A 24148-nucleotide genomic window follows, 5' to 3' on the forward strand; every position below is an offset into this window, starting at 1 on the left:
GCCAATGAATCAAATCATCCTGGGTTTGAGAGTGATAAGGGCAAGCTGAATTTTGCATGTGTAAATGCTGTAGGTTCCCACAAAATAAATTATGTGATGATTGGGAAATTTCATTACTCTAGTCTTAAACAGGTGCTTTGCTTTTTGATTACAGAGCACAAACTAATGCCAACACTTTACAGCTATTAATTTATGAATTTTAAGATTTATTAACCCATTTTATATATCCTACCATCTTTTTATATCAGCAATGAAAGATCAGTTTTATAGGCTTACCAGAGGGTAGAAAAGCTGTCGCATTACTAGATCACTGTAGAGTCTGACCTAATGAAGCAGACTAGATTAGTGACTGGGAATATATGTTACTCTTTCCTTGTTTCCTACTTATATCTCACTTAGCCAATCTCTGGACAAGAGAATTATTCAGACTATGAGATATTATCGCAAAAGAAATCTTAAAATAAAGCTAGACTATCAGACATACTATATAGTTCTTTTAATCCATTATAATTTTGAAGATACAGTTTTTAATATTGTTTATGTCTAGAATTCTGTTCAAAATCAAACATGAAGGAGAATTTAGAGGAAGCTGTGTCTCTCATGTCAGTAGAAGTGTCATCACAGATTAATTCTTTAATCAATCATTTAATGTTGGAGTTAGAAAAGACTTTTACAAATTATCCAGTCCAACCCTCTCATTTTGAAGATCAGGAAAATGAGACATAGAGAAAAATAAGTTACAGTCAGGGCCAAAACCCAGCTCTATTGCCTCCCAGCCTAGTGCTTTCCTTTATAGCTCATTAATTTTTCTGATACTGATACTAAGTCATTCCCTAAACATCTGAACATAAATTCTTAATATGGGAGGGAGGGAGAGGGAAGGATGGGAAGGAGAAAGAGAGAAAGAATTAAAGAAGGAGGGAGGGAGGAAGGGAGAGCTAGAAAGGGAGAGAGAGGAAGAGAGGGAGAGGGAAAGACAGACTGACTTCACATACCACAAACAAAAAGTGCAAGATACCTAGGAAATAGGGATATAAGTTGACCAGATCAGGGCTTCTTAAACATTTTCCAATTCTTATTCCCTCAGAAATATTTATGTGACCCTATCTATGTAGGTACAAAAAATAAGTATATAAATCAAACATTTATTGATGTCACAGTTTTGCAATCTCCACATTCAGTTATGAGACCCTATATGAAGTCGTGACCCACATTTAAGAAACTTTGCAATAGAGCAATTTTGTGTTCTATTGTTTGATAACAGAAACAGATATTTTAGTAGTACTGATAAGGCAAAAGACTGACAGAAGCAACAATAAAGCTGTAGGTTTTTTGGAGAGCAAGAATACAGCTACTCTTTATCTTCATCTTCAGCATATCACAATAATTCATGTGTATACCAAAAAACTTCACTTGCTTCAGCCTTTGATTTGCTAATTAGTTTAATGGATAGGTGGCCTTATTTCTGTCTGAAGGAGACATAGCTGCAATACTTCATTCTATCTTTGTGAGAAAGAGGCTCAAAGCCAAAAAGCAAACTGGCAGCAGAAAGACAGTCAAGAATTTCTTTGTTATGTCCCTTCTATACCAGTTATATTGCATCCACCTCCACCAAAAGTGCCATCTTCAGCACATATTAATAATTCATTTCCTGAAATGATCATCAAGGGAAAGTTAAATTATAATAAGAGTATCATCCAAGAGTTATAGCCAGGATTTTAGAATCTATTAGGGTTCATCATCTATTTAAAACCACTGCTCATGAGCCCTATTTTTCTATGATACCAACTCTAAGGCAGAATTCAATAAAGTGACATTATGTTAAAGCAAAAGGGCTATATATTAAAATGTCATGCAAGGTAAATTGCAGAATGATTATTTAAAGAGGAGAATAGCTAGCATTTATGTAAAGATTAAGGTTTCCAAAAGAGTTCATGTGTTAGATTCATTTGATCCTCACAATCACTTTTTGAGGTTGGTGCTATCATTATCCTTAATTTATAGATAATGAAATTGAGATTGAAAGAATTTGCTCTTGGTCACACAATTACTAAATGCCTGAAGTGGAATTCTGTCAGGTCTTCCTGATTCCAGCTCCAGCACTCTATCTACAATGGGAACCTATCTTTCATCAACCTATTTCCCAATACCATTTTCTCATACATTTCTAGCACCAGGAAGGGCCAAGACTTTGTGTCTCTGAATCCATGTTCTGCAATCATCTTTATGCAATATTTCTTCACTCAATTCTGTGTCTCCAGTCTCCAGCGCCCATTCTAGTTACTGATTTCTATTTACTCTTTGACCATCTTAATGCCCCATACCTACCTTTCTCCAGTTTTAACTCTGATTATGAGAACTACTAAATCTATCTTATAAATCATGAAAATAATACATGAAAAAAATCCCATGATTTTACCCACCATCCTTGTCATTTCCTTAGCCAAAACACCCTTCCCTAAATACTACTTCTTTATATGTATTACTTTAAAAAAATTAGAACATAATAATTATGAGGGTAGGGATTATTTTGATCTCTGTATTTGTTTTTCCATTGCTAAGTAAAGTATCTGGAATATAGTAAACATTTAATACTTGTCTTTTCATTTTTTTAATTCACTTATTTATTCATGCTGATTCATCAGCATAGCTCTCTGATGAAGGAAACAGAATGAGTGTAATGATTTGGGTGGTGGTTAAAGTGAGTGGTTGAGCTAAAGTGTAATGTTCACTAAAATATAATGTTCTCTGGGAACAGGTTTCTTGGGGGGCTTCTGGAGACAGCCTTCCTTTCATTTCAGTTCAATAATCACCCCAAATGCAGCCAGGAGCTAAAAGTTCAGATCCTTTATTTTCTCTTTCCAAGTATTGTCTCCTTCCTTGGGCCCAGTTAGCTTTCTTAGAGGCCTATCTCTCTCCTTGGTTCCAAGAACTCTTGCTGCTAGTCCTTTGCCTCTGCCAGTTTTAGCCTCTAGCTCCCTCCAAATCTTCAGCCAGCACAAAGGCGGAATATGGAATGAATTTGCCTCTGCCTCTGAGAGTGGGCTTGTGGCTCTGGCCCTGAGAGCTTCTTGGTTATATGCTCCACACTGAGTATACTCCAATCATTACATCACTAGGAAACCATTATTTATTGTAGGATTAAATCAATGCTAAATCAGATTTAACCATTGTTTCCTCAATTCCACTTATACCTTGTTTCAAGTTTTGGCCCATAACATCTCCTTGTAAGATCAAATCAATCATACTGAACAATGCTAAATTAGATAATTATTGTCTCTATCAATTCCACTGTCTTAGTATCTTAGAAGATGGTGTTTAAGAACTTGAGTGATTAATTCTCAGGGCCAATAAAGAACTGCTTTCCTGACACAAACTCACTATTTTTAAAGTACTACCATGTTATTTTCTGAAGTCTGACATTGATGTGAGTAATACAAACTCCTGTTACTACTGACTAGATGCAAAGATAGCTATTAACTTTGAATCCATTACTTTTCTCTTCTTCATCTTATATTTATTTCTCTGCCTTTGCTCACTCAATCTTCCCAGCTTTCCATTTGTGGGCAGCCATGTCTATACACAGACATTTAGTAATGTAGTATAGAGTATTTCTCTTTCAACGAGTTTAGTATTGTAGAAACTTAAAAGTTCTTTAACGATTATCCTATACCAAAATAATTCAGATTTACATGGTGTTGCAAAGCGAATTAGAAATCTTCTTTATGAGAATTCTATAAGACAAGTAGTGTAAATATAATATTTTTCTTTACAAATGAGAAAATTAAGGTACAGAAAAGTAGTTCCCTTACAGTCATATATAGTAAGTGACAAAGTCAGTGTTAGCAGGCAAATTTATGTTCTCTGATTACAAATTTGGTGCTTTTCCTTTTAGAATGTGCTGATTTTATTATGTTAACATTTCATACAAATTTCAAAGTTAAACTAAATTAAACCTAAAATGTATACTTAAAGAATCAATCTTTACTGAACTAAAACTTGGCATATACATATATGTATAGACACACACACGTATTTATATATACATATATGAATTGTTCTTAAAACTTAAGACATATTGTGGAATATACTTAAGAAGGGCTGCTAAAAGAGTTGTGTATTGCAAAACTAATCCAAAGAATTTTAAACTGAGAAGCAAATTGAGATAGAAAAATGTCCAAGGATTTCTACCATATTTAAATACACATGCTGAAAATGTGGATATTAAGTAAAAGAAATTAAAGATAATGAAGAGCAGAACAAAGAGAACATTGTACAGTAATAGCAATATTGTTTTAAAAACAACTTTTAGTGAATGAATCATTTTGATTATTTTAAATACCCAAATTAAGTATAAAGGACATATAAAGAAAGATGCTACCTGCATCCACAGAAAGAAGTGATAAATATAATTATGTATAGAATTATTTTACACCCCCCACACACACTTATTTGTTTCTAATGGTGGACATCTCTAAGGCAAGGGGTAAGTAAAGAAAAAAGAAAAAAAAAGAAATTTGCATGATAAATTTATTGTATATTTAAAAGAGATAGCAAGTTGTGCATAGTAGAATTGCAGTTTCAGAGCAATCATCTTTTTTAAAAATTACACTGTTTTAGAAATTCATGTTTATCCCATTAATTAAAAATAAAATTAAGAAAGAGAGAATAGAAAAAGAGTGAAGAAAATATACTAGGGGAAATAAAAGAGAGGAAGTATTGGGGAAAAATCTCATACTGGTGTGTATAAATAGAAATTGATAAATACATTCTATTCAACAGGGAAAAGGAAGAATAAGAGAGTAAGCATATTAAGAGAGAAATTGGTTTTAAGCTAAGAAAACTCTTATCATAGAAAGTAGATTTTGAGGAGGTGTTTAAGAGTTAAAAAAAAAGAGGATCAAAAACTTGCTATTAGGCTCTTAGTAAGGCAAACGAAAGGTCAGAGGAATAGAAGCATAAGATGATGTTAAATCTAGAATACTTTTCTCTCTTATTACACTTTGCTTTAAAAAGAAGTAGAAAAAAGAGAAAGAAATGTATGAAAGAACAAGATGGAGAGAAATAAAAAAGATGAACAATTTTAACTATGAATGTTAATGGCATAAATTCATCCATAAAATGGAAGATAAAGCAAAATGGATTAGAAAGTAATATGCAACATTATATTGGTTACAAGAAACATACTTGGAACAAATAAATATAAACTTAAATAAGTGGACAATCACAATCTCAGACAAAGCAATAGCAAAAATACATTTAATTAAAAAGATTAATGGGGAAGTCTATCATAAACAATGAAACATATAGATATATAAAAAAGACATAGCATCTAAATACTTAAATGAAATGTTTCATGAGTTACAAGGGTTAATTAGTGAAATTATAATAATGTAGCAACTCAAATTATCCCTCTTAGACCCAAGTAAAGCAAAAAAAAAAAAGGAAAAATGGAACATAGTTTAGAAAAGTTAGATTTGACTTTCTGAAAATTATTGAATGGTAATAGAATGGAATATGTCTATATCTTAATTATACATGACAGATTTATAAAATTTGTTAATGTATTAAAGCATAAAGGTATCACAAAAAAAACCAAGCAGGTGTTATTTTTGTTTCTCTTAGAAGGGCAACAGGGTTGATCTGTAAAAAAAAACAAAAAAACAAAAAAACAAATATATTAATGAACTGCTAATGGAGGTGTGAACTTATCCAGCCATAATGATGAATTCCTGAAGATATGATTAGAAACAATTCCAGGAAAGGATAAAAGGCTAGTTGTCTAAAAGGGCCAGTATCTGTGTACAGGGGATTCATCAAACAACTGGGATTAGAAAAAATGATTAGAGAAAACTACAAACAAAATTGGATAATGGAAGATACATACAAAAATATTGCTGGTACTGTAAGAACAGTGTCAGGAGTACTAAAAGTTGAACATATTCAGGAGAATAAAGCCATAAATGATGAAAATATTTTGTTTTATTTTATTCTTAGCTGTATTTGGAAAAGGAAGGTATTAAAAGTATGGTAAGAACTATTCTTTTGAGTTGGAGTACAATTCAATTTCTTTCATTTTCTTGGTAAGATTAAATGACTTGCCTAGGATCACTAATAAATGTTTGGAGCAAGATTTGAATTTGGGTCCTCCTGACTTCAAGACCAGTGTACTAACTGTTGTGCAACCCAGTTCCCCCTACCAGTTCAATGTCTGCCTAGATTCATATTTTTTGTTTTAAGGAAGCTAATACCTAGGCTGAAAAGGACAGAATAAAGTGAATATTTGGGAATTAAAACCTAAAATGATTTGAAAGAAAGGAAGAAGTACCTAGGTACTTCTGTGAACTGTATCTTTGTTCATTAAAACAAACAAACAAACAAACAAACAAAAAAACTGCTGCATATTATTGTTGACTTACTATCCTTGATCTGAAAGATTGAGAACAAAAGAGATACCATCATAAGACTAAAGAAGGGCAAAAGTTTACCTGGTTTTCAAAAAAAAGAAAATATGTAAATTTTATATGCCAGTGATCTTGATCTTTATTCCTGGTAAATATCTAGAAAGGATGTTCAAAGGAAAGCTTAATGAATATTTAGAAAAGAAAACACTGATAACAAAGAAGCAATATAACCTTGTTAAAAAAAAAAAAAAAGTCGTAGCAATCCTTGTTGGTTATTTTGAAAAGATTGAAAACTGGTTATTCTAAAAAACCAAATTCTGTAGCAAATAATATGCCTTGCTAACTTTCTTTCTTTTCCCTGTGTAGTAGCTTAAAAATGGCAAGCTTTACAAGACTCTTTATTTTTCTTCCAAGGAGGATCTTAATAAGACTGAAACTCTCATATCTAAAATAGAATACCTTCATCATCAACCCTACTTTTGGAACTTCCTACATTTGTTGCCAGGTCTACGAACAAGCAACTCACATCCTGAGTATGGGCTCCAGGTTTTGGCACAGTTTTTGCAGACAATTTTAAGGTAACGCATAATTCAGTTAATTTTGTGTTAATTATTTAGCGTATATTTGAGGTTATGTGAATTAATATTTTGTGAAATAATGCTTTTGTTTGAATCCAAAATTTGTTCTTAAAAGTCAATTTCCTTCCTATGGAAGTTTTTTTCCCCCCTCTTTGTATATCTTGAAAGTGTGAGAATAGTATTTTGCTGCAAAACATTAAAAGAGCTAGCTTGATATGGAGCCTGATTATGGAGTAGGACTATTGATTTTTTGAACACCTACAAAATACAATTTATTACCTGTTAACATTGCTTTGGGACAAAAGTTTATTGCCTTCTAATCTCATTCTTTAGAAAAAATATGAATGACAAATATTGTGACTCTGTGGATGTTGTTTATTTAACAATGGGGGGGACAAATAACAAATTCGTAAAAAAGCTATTCATAAGCGTCTTGGTCCATAATCTTCATTTTTAGTATGAGGAACTTAAAACTTAAAGAGTTGAAATCTTCTAGTTACATAGTTTATCAGTGCTTCAGTTAGAACTAAGCCCCAGGTTTCCTCATTTTTAGTTTATTCATTTTTTTCTTTTTTCTTTCTAGTACCTTGCTTCAGGTCAATTAGGATTCTCATCATACTTCTATTATGAAAGTTCATAATATACTTTGTTTATTTAATATTGTTCTGCCCTGATTAAATCCATTAGTGAACATTCCTTTATTTCATTCACTCTGTACATATTCATTGATCATTTACTATGTGCATGGCAGTGAAAATGTTTTTAGATTTCTCATGTCTTGAATTTAACATAAGAGACCGAAGGTTTAATCAACCCAATTATAGGCTGACATTTGTAATCAAGGCATAAGAGACTAAGAAATTATTATATATCACAATAAGAATGCATACAGAATCCTGTGCCATTGTCTGGCCGATTAACAGTATGTTAGTATTTAGAACTTTTAGGCTTTTAGGCTTTTAGAGCTTTTAGAGGCTTTTAGAGCTAATCTACTCAGATTCATAGAAATCCAGAATCTCTAAATTGGACAAGATTTCACAAAGCATTCAGTACAATTCATTTTTGTTGAAGAACTCAGCAAACCTGATAGAAAATCAGCCAGCCTTCTTGAAAACCCTCTAATGAGCAATTTCATCTAATGGTAGTCCATACTACTTATAGATGGCTCATCCTATTAGTAAATTTCTTCTTGCCACTGGAGCTAAACAAAGAAGTCTACTCCACTAATTCTTAAAATATATGAAAATAACTGCTATGGTCCTTAAGTCTTCCCTTCAAAATAAATGTGTCTACTTCTTTCAGTTGATTTTCATATTGTGTGATCTTGAAGCTCTTTATGATTCTGGTTGAAAAAAAAAATATAAACTAGCACAGGCCAAGCAAAAATCCCTGTGCCTTCCACCTAATTCTGCCTTCTAAATTTACATTGAAGTACTTTTTGTGTCCAGCTATTCAACTTCTACATTCACCTAATTTTTGGTCATTTTGTTCAGGTCTCTGAACAATTTAAACAAAACAACATGAAAGACTTTTGCTAATAATTTGCTAAAGTTTCGATGAACTAAACCTATTATTTATCATGATATACCTGTGTACATATCTTTTTAATGAATAAAACACACTTTTTTCTGGCATGTCTTGTTCTTGGTGATTCCATGCTGGCTCTTACTTATCATGATTTCCTTTTCCACATATCTATTAATTATTACTTTGATAATATATTCTAGAAATTCCAGAATTTGCTAGGAATTGAAGTCCAATGTTCTATGGCTTCTAGACTGGATTCCCTTCCTTTCTTCTTGTTCTTGTTATTTCTTCCCCTTTTTGGTTTCCTTGAATTGGGTCATTTGTCCTTTTATAATTAAGTTCAACTAGGTAAATAGTATAATTATTTCTTTTGTTATCAATGATTGTTCATTGATTTCTCAGTGTAGTTTAGCAATCTTATATTCTAATTCTATCGGTATGGAGGATGCCTCTTTCATCAAAGAGAGCTAGGTATTCTCTTTTGTCCCTCTTGTTTTGAGTTAATTCCTTATTAGCCATTTTATTTTTCCTTCTCAGTCCAGAAGAAAAACTTGTCCAGCATATGCAGTTTCACCACTCAAACTCAAATTTGGGTTCAGGTCCTTATCATCTTTTAAGTTCATTATGATTACCTTCAAATTAGTTTTCCTTCCTCAATTCTCTCCTGACTGCAATTTATTCTGCCCATCAATGTCACAGATTTCATTATGTCATTCTCCCACTCAGTTAACTAAATTTGGATTCTTCTTTTTTCTAGGATGGAGTATCTGTTTACCTTTAATAATACTTCAAAACTTGACCCTAACTTCTCTTTTTAATATCATTATACATTGCTTCTCCTCTTGCATTCCATGATCTTCCAAATTAGATGCTCTAATGGAATATTTCATATTCAATGTCTATCTTTGCACTGGCTGCCCATGTACTACTGCTATTACAACTACTACTGCTACTATTGCTACTGCTACTACTACTAGTACTACTACTACTGTGATGATTACTCCCATCACCACCACCATCACCACCATTACCACTCTCCCAGCACCACCACTATTATCATCACTATTACTATCACAACTGACACTCTCAGCACCACCAGCACCAATACCAGCACGACTATGGCTATAACTATTATTATGACTACTATTACTATTACTAACAACTACCACCACTATTACTATGACCATCTTTACCACAACTATCAACTAGCATTTTTAGAGTGTTTTAAGATTTAAGAGTTTTCCAAATATTATCTAATTTTATCTTTAAACAATTCTGAGAGGTAGGTACTATATTATTATTCCCATTTTACAGGTAGAGGAACTGAAGTAAACAGAGATGAATTGATTTGTTCAGAGTCACAGGGGTAATAAGTGCCTCATGCTAGACTTAAACTCAGATATTTATGACTTCAGGAGCAGGTTCCCTATCCACTGCTATATCTAGATGCCATTTCATATGTGGAATACAGTGTCTCACATGAGACTCTCAAAATCCTTCTTCTCTCTTTAAAACAAAGTTCAAGCACCATTTCCTCTGTAAAGCTTTTCTTGAACATCACAATTGTTGACTGCTACATCCTTTCTGACTCACCTTATATTAAACCACTAAATGTTTTGGCTCTATATTTATGCTATTTTTAGGCAAATAGATAATACAATAGATAGCGTTAAATCTTGAAGTCAGAAAGACCAGAATTTGTGTCCTACCTCAGATACTTACTAGCTAAGTGACCATAGGTAGGACTTAAATCTCTCTCTGTAAAATGGAGATGATCTGTCCCTGCATCTAACTCAGAGTTGTTGTGAAGACCAAATGAGGAAATTTAGGTAATATGCTTTGCAAACATCTAAATGCTGTCTGAATGCTAGCTAATACTATATCTAATATGTTCTTATTTCCTGTGTTAGAATGTTAACTCCCTGTGCACACAGATTGTTTCATTCTTTGTATTTGTATCACCTACACATTGTAGGAATGTTTTATACATAGTATTTAATAAATGCTAGCTGATTGTCATACTTCCATCCTCTGTGATTAGCATTTTGATTGCCTTTTTTCTTTTCTTCAAAATTGCTTTTAAAAACCCTTTTTATTGTCTTCAACTTTTCCAGTAAACCTCAGTAAAGTTGACACTATTTTTACTCATATTTGACACTGTTTATTCTTATGACTATTATTAATTTTACATTCATTTTCTATTGCCTGTTCTCATTTCTATCATCTGTCCATCTCTTTTTAAAAATCAATATTTATTGATAGCTTTTGTTTTCATATCACCTGTTTTTCTGTAGACCTCCTTCCATTTTTCCCTTCCAAGAGAGGACTATTAAAATTAAGAATGGAAAAAAGAGCTAGAAAAAAGTTAAACTTTCCATCACTTCAAACTCTGGTGTTCTATACAATGTGCCACATCTATATGTTCCCACTTCTGCAAAGAAATGAGGCTAGAAAGAGAAACATATCATCTTATAGTTTTCTCTGGGGCCAAACTTGATGATTATAATTTTAGCCCATATAATTTTAATTGCTTTGCTGTTGTTCTTACTATCTATATTGGTATAGCAATTGTGATTTTAAGTTTTGTTTTTCCTGATTCTGCTTATTTAATTTGCATAGATTCATACAATTTCCCCAAATTTCACTGTATTCATAATTTCTTACAGCACACTGATATTCTATTATAGTCACAAACCATAATATATGATCCCTGATTGATTAGCATCTACTTGGTTTTCCATTTTTGCTACCCCCAAAAGTGACTCTATAACTTCTAATATACATGTGACCTCTGTATCATTTTTTATAACTTTTAAATTTTTTAATGCATCTACATTCATCTTTTGCATCTACATTGATTCTACAACTCTACCTTTTCTATCTCAATTCCTTTTTGTATCTTTATAATTTTACTAGAGAGAACTTCCTATTCTTCTTGACCTGACCTTGCCCATAGAATTTTGTTCATGGAATTCTATCTTTTTTCTTCATCTTGAAATCTTCTCTACCCATTCTATGGTATATGTATGGCTTCCCTCTTTTATTATTCTATCACACTCTAAGTCAGGATGCTCATTTTTTCTTTCCCCTCATTCGATTTTTACTCCTCAGCATCTAGTTCCTCTTTATTGTTTAGAATCAAATCTGTGATAGCACTGCCACCTATTAATTCTACCATCTATTGAGGGATGTAGTTATTATTAAGCTATATTAAAAAAATTATTAGTTGTTCTACTTTTGGTATAGACAGAGAACTCTATGAGCTGGACAACTTGGGAAGATCTTAACTTAAAATCAGTAATCCATCTGCCTAGCTGGCATAGTCAATGTATAGATATGAATATCAGAATAATAACATTTCTTTAATGACAAACACAATGTTGTTTAATTTATATCATGATACATTTGGTCTTTTCTAACATGAATATCACTCAAACATACACAAAATATACTATGAATACATAGATACAAATTGTGAAATGTATGTAATATTTGATGTATATATGCATATACACAAAATATACAATATATATAATTATATGTATATATACACATATACTAAAATGCATCAATTCATGACCATGATTGAGGTTCACCAAATTTTCACAATGTAGACTATGATATTAGGGCCCATAGAATAGCTATACTCATTTCATTAGGGAATGTACCCATTACAACAAAATTATGTTTGATAATGGTACTAAATCTATGATCACTGCTTTATCCCAGGGTCCCTCCAAATACTAGTGTCAAAAATTACCTTTTCATAATATTTTCTATTTTTTAAAGCTTTTTATTTAAAATAATCCAGTGGTGTACATAGTACAATTTTTATTATTCCCATTTTACATATGAAGAATCCAAGGTTCCAGAATAAGTGATTTTTCCAGAGATACATAGCATAGAAGTTCAGAGCTGTGAATTAAACTCAATTCATATCTTTCCAAGTCTTTTTCTCTCCTCCCCTCATTTCACAATAATCTTTTTTTAAAATAATAATAATAATAATAATAGCTTTTTATTTTTCAAAATACACACAAAAATAGTTTTCAATATTTACCCTTGCAAAATCCTGTGTTCCACATTTCTCTCCATTCCTCCTTACTGCCCATCTCCCCTAGAGAGCAAGTAATCCAATAGAGGTTAAACGTTCAATTCTTCTAAGGATATTTCCACATTTATCATGATACACAAGAAAAATTAGGTCAAAAGGGAAAAATTGAGGATGAAAAAAACAAGCAAGCAACCAATGATCCATAGTCCTCTCTCTGAATGTGGATGGCTCTCTCTATCACAAGATTATTGGAATTGCCCTGATTATGTTATTGTTGAGAAGAGCCAAGTCCATCACAGTTGATCATCACATAACCTTGTTGTCATGTGCAATGTTTTCTTGGTTCTAATCACCTCACTTAGCATCAGTTCATGTAACTCTTTTCAGGTCTTTCTGAAATCAGTCTTCTGATCATTTCTTGGAGAACAATAATATTTCATAACATCCATATATCATCTTATTCAGCCATTTCCCATCTGATGGGCATCCACTCAATTTCCAGTTCCTTGCCACTACAAAAAAAGACTGTTACAAACATTTTTTGCACATGTCTTCCCCCCCCCTTTTTTTTAATGATCTCTTTAGAAATATAGACTCAGTAGAGACACCTGTAGATTAAAGGATAAACATAGCTTTATAGCTCTTTGGGCATAGTTCCATCTTGCTCTCTAGAAAGGTTGGATCAGTTCACAATTCCACCAACAATTAATGTATTAGTGTCTTACTTTTCCCACATTCCTGCCAATATTTATCATTATCTTTTCCTGTCATTTTAGCCAATCTGAAATGTGTGAAATGGTATCTCAGAGTTGTCTTAATTTGCATTTCTCTAATCAATAGTGATTTAGAGCATTTTTTAATATAACTAGAAATGGCTTTAATCTCTGAAAATTATCTGTTCTTATCCTTTGACTATTTATTAATTGGGGAATGACATAAATAATCTCTTCTAAAATCATTGTGCTTATAAATTCTTTACATTTCCCAGGTAGCTATACTTTTTAACTTCCAGTTTTGTTATGTAACAATGGAGTGCTTCTTTTATTACCCATTAGATGGTTTCCCATGCATACAATAAGGTAAATGTCATTTTCTGTGTTTTTGTGTTTGGCAAAACAGATTGCATTTCTCCCTCACAAACTCATTAGGTTTTACCTCATAAAACAATCCACACATGATAAATTAGAAAATACTTTCTGTCAGTAGGAGTCCATAGCTAGCATCTTCCTCTAAGGGGAAATGGAAGCTTCCTCAACATCTTTCTTGACCTTAGCAGTTTTCAATTCTTTATTTATTTATTGGAGGATAGCTGGGCACCAGTAAACAAACAAGAGGAGGCTGAAGATAGATGAGAGAAAAGGAATTAATTATTATGTCTATTCCTATCTTAACAGCAAAGAAGTAAATGGCTAAGTGGCAGAAAAGGTGGGAATAAGGGAAAAATTAGTTAGTGAAATAAAACTTTAATTTTGGGGGGAGCATTTTTGCTAATCAATGGAAGGAAAAAAAGCCAGTGTGTAGGTGAGTCATTTACTATTCCATTGCCTTCGGGCAAAAGTTTTATTGTTTTATAATCACATCTCATGCTTCAAGAAAATATGCATATTGTGATTATGTATGGATTGACTAGTAAAAACTAAATCCTAGATTGCAAGAAAGCAACTTTCAATAAAGAGCAGAAAGCAAATTATGACTATGTTAAACTCAAGATCATCTATGTGTTTCAGGGAAAGTGGCTCCAACATATTCCTATAAGATATGAACAATAATATTTATTTTATTTAATTAATATTTTTAAAAGTAGTATTTCATTTTTCCAAATACACACAAACATAGTTTTCAACATCCACCTTTAAAAAATCTTGTGTTCCAAATTTTTTCCCTCTCTCAATCTCTTTTGCTCCTCAAGACAGCAAGCAATATGATATAGGTTAAACATGAATAATTCTTTTAAACATATATCTATATTCATCATGCTATGCAAGAAAAAAATTCAGATTAAAAGGAAAAAAAGAGAAAGAGAAAACCACAAGCAAATAAACAACAACAGCAAGAAGAAAGGTGAAAATACTATGCTTTAATCTACTGTCAGTCTTTATAGATCTTTCTCTGTATCCGGATGGCTTTTTACACCCATGACTATTGGAATTGACTTGAATCAATACATGAACTATTCAGCAGTAGTTCAGCAAAGCCCTTGCAAAATCTAATGAATTCATGTTCTTTGTTAAAAAAAAAAAAAAGTATTGTGACATTAAGAACAGATTTTTTTTTACTTACTCTCTCCTGAAGCTAAAGAAATACAAATTAAAAAAAGAGAAATTTAATGTTTTAAATTCTCATATGCCTGTATGTATGTTGTCTATTAAGAAAGCAGTAATGAGAATTCATGTCTACTATGAAACAAACATGAAACAGTGAGCACAATGCAGGACTTGGAATCAGAGAGAGCTGGGTTAAAATCCTATCACTAATGTTTAGTACTTGTGTGCTTAAGAAAAAATGAATCTCTTAATCTCTTCGAGCCTCAGTTTCCTCATTTGTAAGATGATGTAAGATTTATAAGATGTTATTATGAAACTCATAAATATGAAGCTCTTTGAAAACTTTGTAGCACCCCGTAAATATCTGTTGTTATTATTGTTAGTAATAATGAAGGGACCCCGAAACTCTAAAAATCCTTGAAGGAGAAAATCACTTTCAACTCTTCCTCAGTGAAGGACTCTGCCCAAGGGAAACAAGACAGTTTCATTCTTTTATCTAAGTGGGATTGGTTCAGTCCTGAAACTTACTGAATTCTATTCAGATCTAGCCCAAACTGAATAACCAAAGCTCCTATTATAAAAGAGCCAATCTAAAATCCTCTCTTTGCAGAGGTTCCATACTATGCCATGCTAGGCTATACCATGCTATGCCAAGGAGCCTCTGCCCATTGAAATAATATTCTTTTTCAGTGTTATCCTCTCTTTACCCTCACCTATTTCCCTAATGCCTCTCTATCAGGATTTCTAACCTTACTTTCCAATCTAAGTTTTCTGGTCTGTAAATTCCTTTACAGAGAATATCTATCTGCACTGCCAGTAGGGAGATCCCCAAAACTCCCTACTCTTGTGCCAAATCCCAAGGGGGTGCAGGGGAGCCAAACCTCTATTTGGTTCCCTGAACCCCGAACTTGCCACTAGACCTTATCATTTAACATCCTGGCAACCAGGAAACCCTAATCTCATTTTGTTTCCCTAAATATAGATCTTATCAATAAGACCCTGTCTATGCTATTCCTGCCTTCAAGTACTTGTACCATTATCACAGGGAAGTCATTTGCATTCTATGCACAATAGGGGGACCTTAGGAAGAACTGAAAAAATGCTTGTTATCTGTCTGATGACTTGACTGCCCTCATTGGGAAAGTGCAGACAGATACTTAGATTTCACTTAATGGGAAAAATTGTACTGATCATCAGAGCTTTCTAAAAGTTGAAGGAGTCACCTCAAGAGCTTGTCTATTTTCACTAATTGCTAGAAAGATGTAAAAGGAATTCCTATTCAGCCAGACTAGGAATACTTTAAAATCCCTTTCAACTCTCAGAGTCAATTATTCTATGATATTCCTATTTTTGCTATCTATACAGCATTTTCTCCTGATATGCTCACTTTTTCAAATCAGTTTGAACTTAGATAAAAATTAGAAATCAGACATTGCTATCATCAATTTAGTACTTAATGGCTATAGGGCACAGAGGATAAGTACTGGATAATCAGAAAGAACTGAATTTGAATCCTGCATTGGACACTGATTAGTTGTGTGATTCTGGCCAAGTCCCTTTTTATCTTCCTAACCTGTGAAATGGGAATATTGTTGTCAGGACCATTCAAAATATTTTTGAAGTCCTTAGCCCAGTGCCTGTCACATAGTTGGAGTTTAATAAATGCTTATTACTTTATAATCACATCTCAAGAAAATATGTATATTGTCACTATGTCTGGATTGACTGGTTAAAAACTAAATTCTGTCTAGCAATAAAACAACTTGCAATAAAGTGCAGAAAGCAAATACATGACAGGATGTTAGAGATTAAGGTCAGCTGTGTGACTCAGAGAACGTGGCTCCAATTTATTGCTATGATATATAATCTGAATCTATTCCTATCATATATGACTGATATTTGCAACCCTGTTGCAATATCTGATGAGTTCGTTTTCTTTGTGCTACAAATTACTAAGTGGTGTGATTTAGAAGTAGGCATTTCAACATTAAAAGATAGAGTTTAGGAGAGCAATTCCTGATTCCAAATGGTGTGTTTGGGGTTTACCACCAAATGATGAGATTGTAGGCACCAAATGTTGGAGTTCACAATGGACATCTTCTTTGGCAAAAGGTAGGTTTATTTAGAAAAAGAGGCCACAGACAACATGAAGAGTTACAATAGATACCAGGAATGGAAAACATGAAATAGAGCTAAGAGAACATCTAGCCAGTAAGGAAAGACTTTTTAAAAAAACAATCATGGAAAAGACAAGTTCCCTAACTGAACTCACAATTAACCAAGAGAAAGGGAACAGTCCATGAGGCTGGAGTATGCTCTTAGCTGGCAGGCTAAATAGCAAAAGAGATTTAGCACCCTCAAAGAGTTAATTAATGATAAGAAGGAGAAAGATTAGAGGCATGGTTGGGGAGGAGAGGAGAGACACCATGAGACCTGGTGAGGTAAGAAGAGAGATGACATGAGGGGTGAGGGGAAAGACACCACAAGGCAGAGTGTTGGGGTAGACTAACCCAAAGAGGTTCAGCAAAGATGGTGTGAGCCATGGACAGATTTATAGGGAAATTTAACCTCAAGAGTTAACTTAAATTTCTGACTGGACATATTAAGACAGGGCTGCCCACGAACTTCACAGAGGATGAGCTAAAATGATCTCTAAGAGTTCCCTTCCCTGCCTGTGCCAGGAAATAATTCCATCAGTACTCCAGTCCCTGTCAACACACCCAGTTATTCAGGATCTCATCACCAGTATTTTAGCATTGCAACAGATTTTTCACTAACTTTCTGTTGAGATATGCTCTTTTTGTTATTCTCCCAGTACTTTTTCTATTTGCCATGAGACCAGGAAAAACAGGTCTGGTCTGAAGTTTTGTTATTCTATAGAAATGCGCCAAAACCTTGATTTGAATTTTGATTTTGCCATTTGATATTAAAGCAGTAGATGATTCAGTGGATAGAGTGCTGTGCTGCAGTCAGGAAATCTTATGTTCAACTCCAGCTTCATACACTTTTTAGCTGTGTGAATTTAGGCAAGTTGTTTAACCTGTTTGTCTCAGTTTCCTCAACTACAAAATGAAGATAATAATGGTACCCATATACTAGGATTGTTGTAAGGATCAAATGAGATAATATTTGTAAGCACAGTGCTTGACATATAGTAGGTACTCAATAAGTAACTTCTTGTTTCCTTCCTTCTTCAATATTTGTTTCATCTTGGGCAAGTTGCTTCTCCCTTCTAGACCTCAGTTTCTCCTTCTGTAAAATTTATAGGATTGAACTATATAATTTCTCTGGGCTGTTGGGTTTTTATTTGAACATTAATATACTTGCTATGTTGTAGAGAACTTGATGTACTCACGGTATACCAAATTTGTGAAAGAATAATCTATATTATAATGAAATAATTCTGTATTTGACTTTTTGAATTCTTTCCTTATTGTAGCAAATTTATTACATAAGAGATAGAGTACCAATACTCATTAGCTTTGGATTTCACATAGTATTTTGTGTTATATTATTTTGTTTATATTCATGTTTGTTTTATAACTCTGATAGAATTATTCTGGTTTTCATTGAATGGTCAATAATAAACCTAGCCCAAGTTTGTGGCTAATTGTTTAGGTTTTTATGACTTAGAATAAGTGTGAATAGCAATTGTTTTCTATTCTGTTTGAAAACTCTTCTTGGCTCAAGAAGGACCTAGTTTGTGTGAAGCCATGATCTTGGGCCTGAAAAAAACCTTAATTTAGAAAGACTAAGGTCATATACTTCATCTTGGGACTTTATCAGTCATCTGGACTCCAATGACTGGAAGAGATAGTAAGGTTGTGACTTTGGGTAGCTTTACCTGACAAATCAAATTCATGGACAAGTCAAGATATCACTTCTTGATATTTTTGGTCATTTTAAGAAGTAAAGACCAACAAGAAGAAATATTTTCCATTTAATAAAGGCTGTAGCCTTTATTTCATTACTCTACACACAGAAGGTATTTAATAAATATTTGTTATATTATAAATACTGAATTAAACCCTTTTAGAAACAATATTTTAACTAAGATAGAAACAGGAATGAATGGATAAAGAATTTCTGAAACAGATGCTTAATAAGTATTTATTGAGTTGGGCATTAATTTTATTTGAAAATGATGGCTTTTCTCTCATTTTAATTCCAGTTCTTTAGTATCTCTAGAAGATTTGGATTGGCTACCAATAAACAAAACTTTTTCCAAGGCTGCTAAAATAGGACTAAATGTGACTATTATGATGCTGGAATTTCTCCAGGAAGAAAAAGTGGAAGTTATTGGTATGTGCTTTTATAATTGTTACATTATTAAATGTATAATATTGTAGAAAATATACATAGAGATACGATCCTGAAACTTATTCTGGAAGACAGTACTTGAAAACCTTTCCATTGTCCTATAATGGTTTTGAAATCTAGGTCTTTCTACCTTGCCAGACTAAAAGTATAAGCCTAATCTCACTACTGATCTGAATGGGATCTGCCAAAATTCTGACTCCTTTTCCAACCTGGGCTTGATTTTCTCTCTTACAACAACCTATTTATCCCTATTCTTGGGGGCTTACATATACAAAACTTAACTTGGTCATCCAATTGGCATAGTACTACAGTTCATCACTCCCAAATTCAGTCTAGAGTCTAGTCTTAGTCAAGACTCAGTCTTCCTGCTGACTGGGATCATAATCATGTGTCATTATGCCCAAGTGTACTCTTTTGGGGAACAAAAAAATTATAAATAAGGTTTATTCATATTTGTTATTACCTTGATAGAAAGTTTGTGTTATTACCTTGATATAGAGTTAGATTTCACTGTATACTAACAATTTTCTAAAAAATCTAAGATGGTCATATAGCAAAAAACAATTATCTATGCTGATAGAGGATGATGTAAAAATGAGTAATATATGATTTTGTCAGTGTGAAGATTTCTTACCATTACCATAAGCCATTATGAAAGTCATAGCTGACTCCTAGGAAGTTCTTTGAGCACAATTAAGGTGAACGATTTGCCCAGGATTCCATAAATAGTATGAGACAGACTTTGAACCCAAATTCCTGATTCTGTCTAGTATTCTAATCATAATATAATGTTGCTACATCCCCTACTCCCACCTCCACAAAGAAATCTATATAAAAATTCTGAAACCTAATTTTAGCTGTATCAATCTTAGCAATGACTTATATTTATATGACTTTATGTTGTTCACGAAATATTTGTACATGAGATAATGTCTGTAAGTGTTTTGTAATCTGTAAAAGCCTTCTAAATAGATTGATAAGTTTTCTTTACACTAAAAATAACTTGCCTCATCACCCTCTTCATTTACTTCTCTGAGTTCTTTTGATCTACCAATTTACATATGCTAAGTCATTAGTTAAGAATTCTTTACTCACTGCAGAGATTAATGGTTAATTTCCTGTTGCTGACTCTCTGATATGAGACACAATCACAGATATAATGGCTATATTCTTTTTCTTATGGGTATCAAGCTACAAAGAAAAAAAAGCCAAGTGAAACACCTCATTGGGTTAGGTTCAGTGACCTCAATTTGGCTAGCATCCATTTGGCATCCAGAATATTTGTGTATTGCCCAAATTGTACCAGTTGATTTACATTATACTTGCAAATAGAACTGCAACTCAGGGTGCAATTTAAAGAGAATTATTTTCTTTCAATATTTTTACTTCAGTTGCTAATGCTCACTACTAAGAGAATGAGATTATATTAAAAAATTATATCTATAAACCAATGAAAGTTGTTTTAATTTCTCATCTTTAGGGGAATATGTTCTTCTAAGTAAACGGAGTCAAATATGTTAGTGGAAGAGAATCAATCATCATAGTCACTTAATTTGGTTATAAAAATAATTAAAATGTCTTCTTTAGCCTGCTATTAAGCAATACATTTATGTCACCAATTTGTCACTTATTGGCTATCAACCTTTTGCAATTATTTTTGGGGTTTCTTTGTATCTTCCTTAGAGAACTAAATTCTGAATTAGTGTTTAAAGAAATTTCAGGATTTTTTAGTTTTATGGTACAGTGGAAAAATCATTAAGTTAGAAAAAATCAAAAACCATAAAATCACAAGATACAGGATCTTTAAAATTCACTCTGTCAGTGAGAAACTGGGGCCTAGGATAAGACAAAAAAGCTTGGTGTGAGTTGCCTAGCTTTGTACACTCCTTAAAAGTTTAAGGTGCTAGAAGATCACTCAACTTAAAAAAAATTCCTCCAAATTTTACCACATCATTCCTTTTCTCCTCACATTTGATTAGCAAAGGAGATGGTAGAGAGCATGTTTCTTAGTATTTTATTTTCTTTTTTAAAAGTTTTTATTTACCAGATACATGCATGAGTAATTTTACAGCATTGAGAACTGCAAAACCTTTTATCTAATTTTTCCCCTCCTCCCTCCCCCCATGACAGGTTGACCAATACATGTTAAATGTGTTAAAGTATAAATTAAATACAATATATGTATACATGTCCAAACAGTTGTTTTGCTGTACAAAAAAAAAATTGGACTTTGAAATAGTGTACAATTAGCCTGTGAAGGAAATCCAAAATGCAGGCGGACAAAAATAGAAGGATTGGGAATTCTATGTAGTGGTTCATAGTCATCTCCCAGAGTTCTTTCGCTGGGTGTAGCTGGTTCAGTTCATTACTACTCTATTGGAACTGATTTGGTTCATCTCATTGTTGGAGAGGGCCACGTCCTTCAGAATTGATCATCATATAGTATTGTTGTTGAAGTATACAACGATCTCCTGGTCCTGTTCATTTCACTCAGCATCAGTTCATGTCTCTCCAGGCCTCTCTGAAATCATCCTGTTGGTCATTTCTTACAGAGCAATAATATTCCATAACATTCATATACCACAATTTATTCAGCCATTCTCCAATTGATGGGCATCCATTCTGTTTCCAGTTTCTGGTCACCACAAAGAGAGCTGCCACAAACATTCTTGCACATACAGGGCCCTTTCCCTTCTTTAAGATCTCTTTGGGATACAAATCCAGTAGTAATACTGCTGGGTCAAAGGATATGTACAGTTTGATAACTTTTTGAGCACAGTTCCAAATTGCTCTCCAGAATGGCTGGTTGTGTTCACAATTCTACCAACAATGTATCAGTGTCCCAGTTTTCCCACATTCCCTCCAACATTGCTCATTACCTTTCCCTGTCATTCTAGCCAATCTGACAGGTATGTAGTGGTATCTCAGAGTTGTCTTAATTTGCATTTCTCTGATTAATAATGTCTTGGAGCATCTTTTCATATGGCTAATAGTTTCAATTTCTTCATCTGAGAATTGTCTGTTCATATCCTTTGACCATTTATCAATTGGAGAATGGCTTGATTTCTTATAAATTAGAGTCAATTCTCTATATATTTTGGAAATGAAGCCTTTATCAGAACCTTTGACTGTAAAAATGTTTTTAGTATTTTCTTTTCATTGATGATTCCACTATATCCTGTCTCTTCTAGGACCTTTTTATAGCCTTATCTCCCATGTTTGCATTTTTTATTTCTCTTTTTCTCTTTCTATTGTATTTTTCTTTAACCACACATCTCCCTATAAGCATGCCCAAGTCTCTCTAATGCTCAAAAACCTGCCTTGAAGGCCTTGTCTGTCAAACTATTTACTTAACTCTATTCCCTTTTCACTCCAAAACGTGTTAACAAAAGTTTTGTTTAAATAGTATGTTCACTTTCTCATAATCATTTATATTCTGAATTCCTTATGTTAGTGCTGCTTCTCCTAATTTCCTCCTAAAAGTTCCTTCTCAGATGTACTAGTGATTTCCTTACCATCAAATCTAAAGAATTCTTTAGTCATTATCCTAGACCTCTCTATAGTTTTTGCTGTAATACATTGGTTCCTTTGGAGTAAATTCTTTTTTTATTTATACACACATTTATATCAATAGCTACATATCTAGATATAAAACACAGGCATGGCCACATAAGGGCATGGAATATTAAAGTATCAAGGTATATTTACATATGTGTAAAATATACATTTATATAAAGATGTATGTGTTATATACAAACATATCACCCATATGTGCACACATACACATTATATATTGAAAGGAAACATTACAAAATGAAGTTAAGAAGACTTGCAGCTGACAAATATTGACTGTGTGACCTTACAAGCCATTTAATCTTTTAATGCTTTAAGAATTTCTTAAAGATTCTGAGTTATGGAGAAAGTGTTCATCTAAATTGTTGTAGTTTCTTCATTCCAGAGTTCCCTATACCAAAGAAAACACAGGCCCATTTATTAATCTTATAAATACATACTTATGTATGTATATATACATACTAGATATATGGCTATAGAAATATTGAGGGAGAGGGAGAGAGAGATAAGGAGAGATAACATTTGTAATTAATTTGTTTAGTCTTCACTCATAATTTTATGATTTCATGTTAAGTTGTTTATATTAATTTGATTTTAAATGGCATGTGGCTGAAGACATTGGACCATACTCTTATCAAGGGCATTTCAGGAACTGACCTGATGCTGAAGCATTTTTTCCTCAAATCCCTCATCACTGCAACTCTGGTGTTTAACAGTTGACTTTAGACAATTCTCTTAGCAACCACATTTGACATTTGTTTTTATATAGGACTTATGTTAGAACTCTAAAATCTGATGTCACTGCCACAACTGCTGCTCTGAGTTAGTTAGATAATATTGGTAAGAAATCAATTACAGATTACTTCATGTAACCATCTAGACAATTGTTTATTGTAGAGAACTCCCAAGAACCAGGAAACTTCAGTAACTAAGATGTTCTCCTTCTCCTAAGATTAATCAAAAGTGTATTTAAGCTTGAAATCATGAGAAAACATAAGGTCGAGATACAATTACTGGGGCATTGTGAACTTTAAATAAGATTGAGACCCTAGAAACTGACAACATGCTTCAGAGGGTTAGATCACAGAGTTAACAGAAATCAGAGTTGGTTACAGAGCAATGTTTTTCATAGTAACATATTGTTCATAATAATATATAGTACATATAACCCAACCATAACATAGTTACCGTGTAACATAGCAACATGATTTCTTTCATTAAATGACTGTTGATTTATCTCCTTATTTTCAACTGTCATTAGCCCATTGGTTGTGCTGGCCCCAACATTTATAAGAATAAGCTATTCACATTGAGGTATAGGTCACATAGTATTGTCCTAGCCAGTGCCATTTTAAAATAACATTATTAATATATTACAGCAACCAAACTTTACCATAATTTTAAAATATTGCTATATTGATCTTTCAT

General features: G+C 32.9%; 1 protein-coding gene across 1 annotated transcript in view; it reads left to right on the forward strand.

Moving 5' to 3' along the window:
* Positions 1-24148, forward strand: part of ABCA13 (ATP binding cassette subfamily A member 13) — a 523487-nt gene that overhangs the window by 62762 nt on the left and 436577 nt on the right. Inside the window, 2 exon segments of the mRNA XM_074283590.1 lie at positions 6819-6982; positions 18999-19129. Coding sequence (XP_074139691.1) covers positions 6819-6982; positions 18999-19129 — 295 coding nt within the window.

This window comes from Sminthopsis crassicaudata, chromosome 1, assembly GCF_048593235.1.
Source record: "Sminthopsis crassicaudata isolate SCR6 chromosome 1, ASM4859323v1, whole genome shotgun sequence".
Classification (NCBI taxonomy): Eukaryota; Metazoa; Chordata; class Mammalia; order Dasyuromorphia; family Dasyuridae; genus Sminthopsis; species Sminthopsis crassicaudata.